An 11410-nucleotide genomic window follows, 5' to 3' on the forward strand; every position below is an offset into this window, starting at 1 on the left:
GAGCGTTATTGTCACTCTAGGGTCTCCCCTCTACAATAACAGGAAGCTGGTTCAGCCTTCAGTGAGTCATGATGGTCTCCCTAACACAATGGTTGCTTATAGAGCATGCCGATGCCATCACACTAACAAGGATATCCCCTCTGGAAAGCCAGTTTGGCTTCAAAAGGACACAGAGTGTTAAATCAAGATGGTAAAGATGTTTATTTTAATACAAAATAGAATAGCTACAAGATACCCTTTAAAAAACATGTTATTTTTTAAATGGTGCATCTTCAGAAAGTGTGCAGTTATAGGGAGTAGAACAAGAAGCCAATTGCAACATTTACAAACCATGTGAAACAGTTTAAAACTCATAAAATGGGTGGGCGTCTGTCAAAACAAATAAATACATAAAACACCAGGGTGATACAGTAGTTGTTTATTCTTGCTTGTCCTCTGTGTTTGGGGGCATCTCAGCGTATTCAGGCTGTCCAGCCCCAGCCAGCTGCTCTGCATTGTCATCATCATCATCACACGGGGGACGGTTGCGATTAAAGAACCCCACCTGAAGCATAAACACGAAACATTTACATTTACACATATTATTTTCTGATTCAGGTTTCCTTTGTGTGTCATTCTCCTTTATGTCCCCTCCTTTTTTTGTCTCCATTCGAACCAATAGTTACAGGTTTGAGAAAAACATAGAATTCAAAAAGACTGAGCGATCAATACTTAAGTGATAGCTGAGTAGCGCCATCTAAATGCTCCCCAGTTATGGGGCCCAATCTTGCGCCACCTGCTGTTTGAACTATGTCAGTACATTACCTTCCAGAAGATCAGAGCTAGCAGAGCGAGGAGGAATAGGCCAGAGAGCACAGCCACAACGATCCACCACACCGGCACTTCCTTCTCTCCATCAGGAGCCCTCCACACCACACTGGTCTGGGTCTACACACATAGTCAACTGGCTCCAATTAAATTTGTCCAATGACTACTGAAGAAATGGTTGCTTTGAGAGATATGGTCGTGTGTATATGCCTCAAGTAATTTACGTCAATAGTAAATAAATGTTGTCTACACACCAGCAGAAGTAGAAAGGGGAAACGTTGGTTCATTTTTTTACCTCAGCCTGTCCACTTGGCAGGTCTTCAGGCTGGATCTTAGAGGGCATATCTATAACCGCATAGCGTGCTATAGAGTGGAGGACATAATTCTCATAAGGCCTCTAGGGGAAACAGAATGAGGGTTTCATAATCATTACGGAATAATATCAAAGTAGTAAGATCCTACAAAATGCTATCTCAATTTGATGCAGAGCTGTCTTGGAGCGCTTTTCCTTTCTGCCTATGATTGTAGCTATAGTGATAGATTGTGTGGAAAATATGTCACTGTGATATGCTATAGGCTCCCGTATTAGCCTCTCTCACCTCCAGGAAGGTTTGTACCCAGAGTCGGGACATCACCTTCACCACAGCGCTCCAGCCTCTTTCCAGACCTTTGGCCTCACACACAAACCTCAGACAGGTATCTCCACTTGTGCAATTCTGTGGAGAAATCGAGAGAGGACCACACCGAAGTGTCAACGTTTTTCCCCCCATGACACATCAATGGAATGTCCCCATCCACCTGAGAGATGCAATATTTTGTTGTACAACCCCCTCTTGTGGCATATATAGAATATTGCAAGTTATCTCTGAAATTACAGTAAAGTGGAACTAGCCTACTGTACAGCATCAAGTAAAGACAAGACAGTTTGATTGTACACTGATGCACGTCATTATGTTAATCGCAGGAAGCGACACTTGTTTACCACGTGAACGGTCTCTTTGCGCTGAGGCTCCAGTCGTTCCACCTCATTCTGTTTAACCTTGTACACTGTACCAACAGTAGCATTCCCGGTCTTAACCAACTGCCAAAACAAAAGACTATACTCCAGTTTCATATAACCAAAACATCAAAAGAATAATAGAAAATATATTTTTTGCTTTCCCTTTAAATAAAACATAATGAATGGAAAAACATGTTTTTTCCGTTACAGAAAGATTTGCTGTCTGGCACACTGCAGGGCCACACCATGGCTACCTCTCTCACCTGATATGGGTCGATGTCAGGGGAGTCAGTGTGGCAGATGAGGAAATCCTCGGAGGCGTTAGCGAACGCATAGAGCAGTAAGTCTCCATGGTGATGGGTGGGGAACTCTACTACCACCCTGGCGTTGACCGTGCTCGGACCCAGGTTTCTCAACTGAGTGTTTCAACACAAAAACACATGCTTTCAGATTTCACTCACTAACTTGTATCTCATTGTCTTTGTATAAATATGAAATAATGTATGCAAACATACTCTATAACGGCCTTATGGACTCTTCAAATAGATGTTATGCATTTTGGCCTAGAACTGCACCAACCTCAGAGACAAATGTCTTAAACGCTTTGTTTCTTTTCTGAGTGAACCACTGAGTGAACCATATAAGGTTACCTCATAGACGTGTTCCACTAGCGGGCCAACCTCGTCCAGGTCGTCAGGCTGCTCCTTCTGTTCCCACTTGGCAATGGGCAAGACACACTCAGGTGGAGAGGAGCCCCTGTCCAAAAAACAACAGGCTACAAGGGTGGACCAAATGCTGAGGACTACACTGAGAACATTAGCCTGGTCCTACCAGACTAGTGGCAGACTGAATATCTGGTATCCAAAAGGGATTAGTGATGTTTGCCATTGGACGATGTTGTCCTAATGCGAGCGTATTACGGTACAGTAACAGCATGGTTTCCTCTTGTCCTTGTAGTTATTGGCTTTCCCCGGACATGTAGTTACTAATTATCACCAGGACTACTTAACTATATGAGTAAGAGGTGCAAATTAAGCATCCTGAAGCAGTCTGATCCCTTATATCCCACTAAGATCAGTTTAGGCAATCTGTTGGATGCCAGATCTACTGTGCACTGCCATGCATGACAACAACCATATAAGTGTTGGCAAGACAGCGCAAGACAGTACAAACCTATCGTCTGGCAAGGCAGCTCTGTCACACAGAAAGTGTGTCACGGGAGGACTGCTCATTTCCATGGTAGAACAAAACAGCACAGTTTATGGCTCTGATGATAATTGGAGGACAATAAGGAAGGCCCACCCACCCCCGCATCTCCAGAGCTGCTTCAGCGCTGACATCGATCCTCAGATGGGCCACATTACTGTCAGGATTCTGGCTGTTTTTGCTAGAGATTATAAAGGAAGGAAGAAGCTGAACGAAGGTTGAACATTTCCCTATGTGTCATTAGAAAAGCCATGAACCTTCAGCTGACACCTTGAAAGTCTAAAATACAGACAACTTGGATTAACAAGCATGTCAACTATATGTATCTCAGAGACTCCAAACGTGCCTTACGTTGTGTTGATTTCCCCATTAAAATGTTGTATTAAAAACACAAAAACAATGCCTTGGTAGCATCGAGGGCATTAAAATCACAAGATGGGACGAAAGTGTTGTTCTCAACCTTTTGATCTGTAATGTGAATGACACGTGGCTCTCCACCTTCTCCAGGTTCCCCACGCTGAAGAACAGACCGGCCTGGAGCTACGACAGACAGAGAAAAACATACTGTACAGTATCATTCAGACCGACAGGATAACAGCGCTACTGCAAACACATAGTCACATGTCATCCATGTCCGTTGACAGTAAAGACCCAGAATGGCCGGAAGCCTCCTTGATGCTTTCACACATTCACAGGAACCCACATTCACAGGAACCCAGAGCACACAGTGACATGTCTGGGTGACACATTCACACCTACCCCTCCCCTTGCACTAGCTATGGTTAATCCTATTGAATTACTATTATTCTATGTGCAACTCTATGCCAACTCAGTGTGTCCGGCCAGAGTTTGGAAGGCTGGGAGTTCGATCCCCGGCCAAGTTATACTACAGACTGTAATAATTGGATCCGATGGGTCTCTGCTTGGCACTCAGACAGCATTAAGGAGATTGGGGTTAAGGCTCTATGATAGATTAGTGTCCTGTCCATCAAGCTGCCTCACGCTACAGAAACAGGAGATAGGCTCCTGCTCCAATGAGCTGTTCTGGCTCGTGCAAGGGTTTTTACTTTCACTATATTTAATGACATGGTGGTTACCTTCTGGCCCTGCTTCATAGGGTTTCCCAGCTCACAGATCACCACCACCGTCTGGTTCTCCTTCTTCTGAGCGCAGATCAACCTGCTGAAGCCCTGGGAGAGTTGGAAAACTCATTATATAGCACACTATTTTTGACCAGGGCCCGTGAGGCTCTTGTCAAAAGTAGTGCACTACTGTGTATAGGGAATAGGGTGCGATTTCAGACTCAGACAGTGTGTTTTACATAGGGCCAGTAGGTAATGCTGACCACGTAACATGACCAGCAAAACTCTGGGCTCATAGTTTTTCCTGCAGGTCACATGCGTGGGACAGTTGATGTCACTCTTAACAATTCCCTTTTATTATGAGCAGGAGAGTGACAGTCACCTCTCTGTCAGTCACCATACTCTGGTAGTGTGTGTTGGCAGGTGGGCGTATCTCCAGCTCGGTCTCGTAGGCCCCCTCTCCTCGGTTCTCCGCTGTGATGACCAGCAGGGCAGGGTGGTCATCCCCTATCAGAAGACGGCCAGTACCTCTGAGGATGGGTCAAAGGTAGAGGCGTAAAGGGCTGTATAGTAGACCGGAATAAAATGCTCTGACTAGACAATCATTTCCCTGATATTCAGTTACCTGCATGGTTCGTAGTACAAATAAAAAGTCAAATGTAAGCCTATTTTCCCTCACACTGATCCCATGAGATCTCACTTGGCCAATGTCTTGAAAATGTAGAGTGACCAAGAAAACAGATGACACTACTGAGTGATGTGGAACTCAGGGGAGTTTGACACTCACGCTTCAGAAGTCAGCCTCAGGTCAGGGACACAGACATTGTCCTCTCCGCAGTCCAGAATGATCCTGGTCTGCACAACACAGATACATACATTTGTATACCCAAAGAAACAAACACATTTGCTAATTCATAGGTTGCAACTATGTAATTACCACTTATAACATGTTATTCCTTTGCAAACTAAACTGTATTAATACATTAGGAATGTAATGTGTGATGTCACCTGTGCGACCACAGCTCTCTGGCCATGCAGCATGGTCTCCTGGGAGTTGGACAGGCTGTAGTTCAGGGAGATGAAGATGGGGCTCAGCTTGTCCTTGAACTCTGACTCATGCTGGAAAGAGAGACACGATGCAGTACTGACATCGATGCAATTTACCCTCGATTCAATTTTGAATTCAGTAAAGATCTACTGCAGTTTAGTGGATCACGTAGTGTTAAGACATCAATCTACTCCCCTTTCCGTTTTTTCCTGTTACCACTGACAATGGCAGTGTTCACAACATTTTTGTGAGGTTACTAATTGTATTGTGATTGGAGCTTGTTGTAGTGTCACGTCAATTGAATGGCCACTTGGGAGCATCAGCCTGATAAGAACACTGCTGCACCATTATGGTTTTATTTCAGGTTTTGAGCTCTGACCATTGTAATACAAAATACAGGCCTATAAATTGGCTAAATTGGCACGAGCAACCCACCCTTAGGTAAGCGGTTTGGTTCATGCAGACCACTCCCACATCTCTCTGAATGGTTAGCTGGAAATACTCTTGGGGCAGATTTGTGTGCAGCAACAGGGTCCTCCTGGCCATTGGCTGTTTCATCTTGTCCAGCTGAAGCTCTGCATCTAGAACTACAAGAGTGGATTAAGAGTATCTTGAACAAGGAGAATATATGTATGTTTCCTCAGGAATAAATGACTTCAGTATGCATCTCCTACCTATCTCCTCTGGAATGCTGTGGCCAGACACACTAATGCACATCATGACTGTGAAGCTGTAAGGAGAGAGACAGACCGCATCAGTCATAATGTCATTCTGAATTTACAATAACAAATTCACACAACACCAAGGGAAAGGTCAGTCTAACACAACCAGGAACTGTCCAGGCATGTCACACGTCTCGATAACATGTTAGGCACCTAGGACACTACAGGAATTCTACATAGTGCCAATACGTGCATTCTTGCCGTGCCCACCAACATTTGTCCATCAGAAATGTTCTTCCCAGTTGGCCAAAAATACAATAACATTCCTGCAGCAGTGAGTTGGGTTAATGACATAGCCACGGGAAGTAGGGGTGCTGAGGGTGCTGCAGCACCCCCTGTAAAATCAGAATAAAAAATAACATTGATAAAAAAAGTATTGCACTGGACCTTTAAGTGCTGTATTAGCGGACCGATAGTGTCTGTAGTGAAGGGCACCACCCCACCCCTCGAAAAAAATGTAATATCAAATATACATCATAATTAACGCATCACCAAACAACTTCGAGGCTATGGTTAATGCCTACACTAGCGGTATGATACTCTGGTATGAGAATAATCTTTACCAGGCCACAGGCTCGTTGGTGGTGGTGCGCTCACACTCCTTCACATCTGGGTTCAGGAAGTCAGGGTAGAGGGAGAGTTGGGTCTTTGCCATCACCACGGCTTGAGCCCTGGTACCACCCCACACAGACAGAGAATAGACATTCTGGGTACATTGTGAATGCAAAACGTTAAACTTCTACAGATAACATTTCTCAAGTTATTTTAAAGTAACAAATAAACTGTTTATCTCACACTACTGTACCTGTACACAGCAATCTTATTGACTCCCCATGCACCAACAATTAGATCTGTGAGGCAACAAAGATTGATAGTAACAAGTTGCAAGCTCTTCTTTTTCTAGTCTTGAAACATAAGAAATATAGGGTCATGAAACAGCTTTGGGGAAAAAGTGACATTATCGATAGCACTTTCTCATGAAAGGGTACCAAAAAATAGTCCATGGGATTGATCGCCCTTTGGTAACAGCCAGGACCTCTGCTTTCATATCACAGTGACTCCTAAGAAACTCAAAGTAGGAAACAAAACTATTTTCAAGGAAAGAGGTCAGCTGGAAAAAAAAGAAATCGTTTTCACAGTGACCAGTTTGTCTCAAAGAGTTGAACTGTCGCGGGCTCACTGGGGAGTATCTTTAAAAGCCAGAGGTGTTGCACATCAAAAAGCATTGCTGTGTTGAGTAGCTCACTAGTCTCCAAGAGACACCAAATGTATCTCCATTTAGTTCTCTCCCCCGACAAATGTCGGCCCCTCCACTGGATGAGTGGCCTTTCTGTTTCTCGCTCGTGTGTCCAAGAAACTTTGCTTTTGCCTCCAGGGGACGTTTTTACTGGGACTGAAAGGAACAAGGACTTTGTTAAGTAGTGGCAATATGTCCTTGGGTAGTAGTCAGCTACAAAGAAAAGGACAACAGAAATCTTTGCTGCTGCTGTTGAACTGCGCCAGAGGCTGATAGTGGAGACGTAAGGGAACAGAGTGACCTCCAAGTGATCTTACAGTTTGACATCTCCAAGTGGTCTTGGCAGGATTGACACTGTGGCTTGACAAGAGAGGTAGGGACATTGTTGGGAATGGTTGGCGGAGTAAGGTTTGTTGTTCCATAACTTCTGAAATCTTGATGAGATTATTATTTCACGATTTTGGGCTAGAATCAATTATTCAAGTCAAAACACATGTATAACCCAAATATAATCAAATCCACATCTATTCTAAATCAAGGTAAGCAAGCCCACAGTTTCCGACGAGTTTGTTTTCAGACTAACCTGGGTAGCCATTTGAATCAATGTCAGTGGCTCCTCTCAGGGTGAAGCCAAACTGTGCTGGAGAGGGACCTAGGGACCGGAAGGGACTCTCAATGACCTGGGTATACTGGGGAGACAGTCCATCGCTAGTCCCCATGTAGATGAAAACCCTCCCTTCAATGCCTGAGGATGGGGCTCCCACAGCAACATCTGAGAGAGAGGGGGAGAGCGAGATAGACAGAAACGCTTTATAGTGATGAGTAATACAGTGCATTGAAACACAGCTATAACAAAAGCATTCCCCACCATTAGAAAATGGAGCATTTCAAGAGGGAATCATGAAATCAAAAATGGTTTCAGAAAGGAGATTAAAGTGTTTTGCAGAGGATATTTTCACATTTAATATCATTCCTTGTTTAAGTTAGAGAAAATACTGATTCTGCTGCCCCTGAGGCAGTTACTATATTTGAAGGGAAGATACATATATTATAAGTCAAATGAATGTATATCAGAGCTTCACCATTAAAACCGTCATTGTCCAGGTCACTGAGGGGGGCGATGGTGCTGCCAAAGCGTCCGTACACCTGGGAACCTGTCAGCTTCTGGTCTGGCTTGGAGTGGAAGGTGGAGCGCCCTCTCTGCAGGTACACACTCACCTGGGAAAGGATTACACACATCCATTATCTCGGAGCAAGTGCTGGGTATAAAAACAATTGTTAATTAAAGGTGAATGGAGACTGCACACTATGAACATAGATTTATTTGATAACATTTCGACCACCCAGGGCTCATCAGGTTCTCACTCACCTGGCCCACCTCCTGCAACTGCTGGCCCGACACACGCTCCAAGAAGAGGGGCGCCCCGATTAGGATGTCATCTCGTCTGTAGTAAACAGAGGACAAAGCAAGAATGGCTGGACATTTGATTTCTTTTCCATGGTTCCTCGAGACAGCAAACCGGTGACCAGTGGCTTAGATGTTATCAGATGGTTAATTCATGTTTAATGCTTCAATGATGATGGACTAAAAAAAGTAAGTAAGAGAGTTCTGACATACCCATCATTGTTGATATCAGTCACTGCAACGCTGTGGCCAAAGTAAGAGGCCACCTGCAAGATGAAAGTTGCATGTGGTTTTGAGTGGACTACGTTGCTCATGACTCAGATATCAACACAACGCCCTATCTGCATAGACATGTCACATAGTGATCACTTTGTCACTCTCCTGTAAACAAGTAAATACAAATAAAATATGATTATGTAAGTATAGTCTCACCTGAGAGCCTAAGAATGTGTGTTTCACTCTCAAAAAGTCAAGTGTATTTCCATTATAGATTTTGACCTGGATAAAAAAAACATTAGCTTAGATCACTCTCTTATAAATTAACATGAAAAGTAAATGATCATAACACCATCGGGAGCCCTTACTGAGCCTGCTGTGTTGCGGTCATTAGGCACTCCAACCACATAATCTGAAACAGAAAATACACACTTGTACTGGATTTTAAACACAATAAAACAGACTTAATTCATTAAGTATTAAGAAATGTTTCAACCTTTTGCATCTTGTACAGCTGTCACTATCTCTACCAGTTACTACCAGTGTAATTTCCTAGCCTGGGCACCACTCTGTGGCCCAATGTGCTAACATTCCATTCCTCATCATGGCAAACATGAACAAATGTTTGGCATGACAATGAGTTGGAATGATAGTACAAACTGGGACCAGGTTAGTAATTATCTGGTTGTGTGGACACTTTTGACGGAAACTTTCTCACCTGGTATTGAGTCTCCAGTAAACTCGCCAGCGGCCACAGAATACCCTGTTGGCGAAACCTTTCGGGTTTATTGAACTAATGATAAAGTCGCTGAATATCATTGGACCGAATATTTTAGGCCAGTGGTTCTCAAACCTCTTCTCGGGGTAGCACACCTGATTCAACTTGTCAACTAATCATCAAGCCCTTGATTAGGTGCATTTGGTTTGCTAGCTCAATCATCAAGCACTTGATTAGGTGAATTTGGTTTGCTAGCTCAGGGCTACAACAAAATTGTGAAACATCTGGGCGTCTCTGAGAAGAGGCTTGAAAACCATTGCTTTAGACCACAAGTCTTGCGTGTAACTCTCTTACCATGGTAATGATTGTATCCACCAGTCTCAGGGGAATGGGTTTGTCCAGCCACATAAGGTTTGGCATTCTGGCTCTTGGCACTGTTGACAATGTCAGGCAGTCCTGCACTGATGATCTGACCTGCAACAGAAAGTTAAGCACCGCAAACTGTAACACTCGTCGGGAAGAAGTGGATGATTCTTTATTTACTCAGAACACCAAACAAAACAACGAAAGAATAACGAACGTCACATTCTGTAGGCTTCACAGAGCTAACAAAAAACAACATCCCACAAAACTAAGGTGGCAAAACAGGCTGCCTAAGTATGATTCGCAATCAGAGACAACGATAGACAGCTGTCCCTGATTGAGAACCATACCCGGCCAAAACATAGAACTAAAGAACATAGAGTTTCCCACCCGAGTCAAACCCTGACCAACCAAACATGGAGAATAAAAAGATCTCTACGGTCAGGGCGTGACACAAACAGCATTTGGAGAAGACACTTTACTAATGTTTACACATATTTATACATATTTATTTCATAATATTCCACGGTAATATTAGTAAACTAAAGCAGACAGGTTGCCTCGCACATTAACAATGTTTGACATTATTTACGAGACTAGTAATTTGATAATTCATCATGCTCAGTCATCATCAGCCAACCTTCCCGGAGACATCCTAACAACAGGGCTATTAATGTACACATTTATCCTAGGAGTGTTGATGAATGCAATAATGGAAGCCACCAAATTATGGAAGCCACCAGCCTAAGAACCATAGATGGTGACATTTTATATTTCTTGTATTTTACTGTTTGTCCACCCCATTTTTGGTCATAGCTCCAGCTCCAGCAGCAGAAGCAACCGACCCCCATTCCCCAGCAACCTCAGCAAGTGTGGCATCCAGCTCCAATGACCCAGCAGCAAATGTTATGCCCCATCAATTTTATTGCCTACGAGTTTTACATCAGTGTGGTAGGCAATCTAGTTTAACCAGGCTAATATTTTTTTTTACACACTACGAAACACCAGATGGCACATGTTACCTTGAAAGTAGTAGCCTCCAGGGGCACCAATAAGGAGCCTTCCCTCCTAGAATAGAACAGCAAGAAGAAACCAATCAAATCATTGTTATAGATGGTATCATAACACTGTTGGTGTAATACTACCTTTATAGTATCACAAACTTGTGGATCTAACCATTACTGATCTAATCTGCTACATTACTGTGTAATATATAACCTTATATGAATCCAAAAAGATGAAGTTTGATGAGAAATGTTTGGAGGCGCGGGCACCTTGTTATGTCGGAGCTAAATCCCACTTCACAGTATCGTCTGTCGTTCTCTGAGAATCAAGATTAGGATCAAAGATGAAAACACACAGAGTAGAAAAAAAACAGCAGGCAAACTTGTGAACATGAAGTCAACTGCTGTTTGAAGAAGGAATACACTAGTAGTTCTGTGGCATAGCAGGGACAATAATCCTCATTTACCACCACAGTTCTGACTCAATGCTTGTTTGGCTACGTTTACACAGGCAGCCCAATTCGGATCAAAATTGGGCTGCATGCATAGCCGCAGCCTTTGAGGTTTGAGTGGACAACAGAGGAACCTGTTACTGTACTGTG

The 11410-nt window shown here is 43.5% G+C and overlaps 1 protein-coding gene across 1 annotated transcript in view; it reads right to left on the reverse strand.

The window, feature by feature from the left end:
* Positions 1–182: 182 nt before the first annotated feature.
* Positions 183–11410, reverse strand: part of LOC111980077 (integrin alpha-IIb-like) — a 20907-nt gene continuing 9679 nt past the window's right edge. Inside the window, exons 2-27 of the mRNA XM_070449778.1 lie at positions 10827–10872; positions 9796–9915; positions 9442–9486; positions 9092–9135; positions 8940–9005; positions 8721–8773; positions 8472–8547; positions 8185–8320; positions 7686–7874; positions 6671–6716; positions 6429–6536; positions 5818–5873; positions 5579–5730; positions 5104–5214; positions 4883–4950; positions 4478–4625; positions 4111–4203; positions 3474–3553; positions 3114–3194; positions 2458–2563; positions 2071–2223; positions 1790–1888; positions 1407–1523; positions 1103–1204; positions 805–927; positions 183–544 (exon numbers count right to left, since the gene is read on the reverse strand). Coding sequence (XP_070305879.1) covers positions 419–544; positions 805–927; positions 1103–1204; positions 1407–1523; positions 1790–1888; positions 2071–2223; positions 2458–2563; positions 3114–3194; positions 3474–3553; positions 4111–4203; positions 4478–4625; positions 4883–4950; positions 5104–5214; positions 5579–5730; positions 5818–5873; positions 6429–6536; positions 6671–6716; positions 7686–7874; positions 8185–8320; positions 8472–8547; positions 8721–8773; positions 8940–9005; positions 9092–9135; positions 9442–9486; positions 9796–9915; positions 10827–10872 — 2544 coding nt within the window. The 3' untranslated portion in view covers positions 183–418. The remainder of the gene's footprint in view (positions 545–804; positions 928–1102; positions 1205–1406; positions 1524–1789; positions 1889–2070; positions 2224–2457; positions 2564–3113; positions 3195–3473; positions 3554–4110; positions 4204–4477; positions 4626–4882; positions 4951–5103; positions 5215–5578; positions 5731–5817; positions 5874–6428; positions 6537–6670; positions 6717–7685; positions 7875–8184; positions 8321–8471; positions 8548–8720; positions 8774–8939; positions 9006–9091; positions 9136–9441; positions 9487–9795; positions 9916–10826; positions 10873–11410) is intronic.

This window comes from Salvelinus sp. IW2-2015, linkage group LG20 (assembly GCF_002910315.2).
Source record: "Salvelinus sp. IW2-2015 linkage group LG20, ASM291031v2, whole genome shotgun sequence".
In the NCBI taxonomy this organism is placed as follows: domain Eukaryota; kingdom Metazoa; phylum Chordata; class Actinopteri; order Salmoniformes; family Salmonidae; genus Salvelinus; species Salvelinus sp. IW2-2015.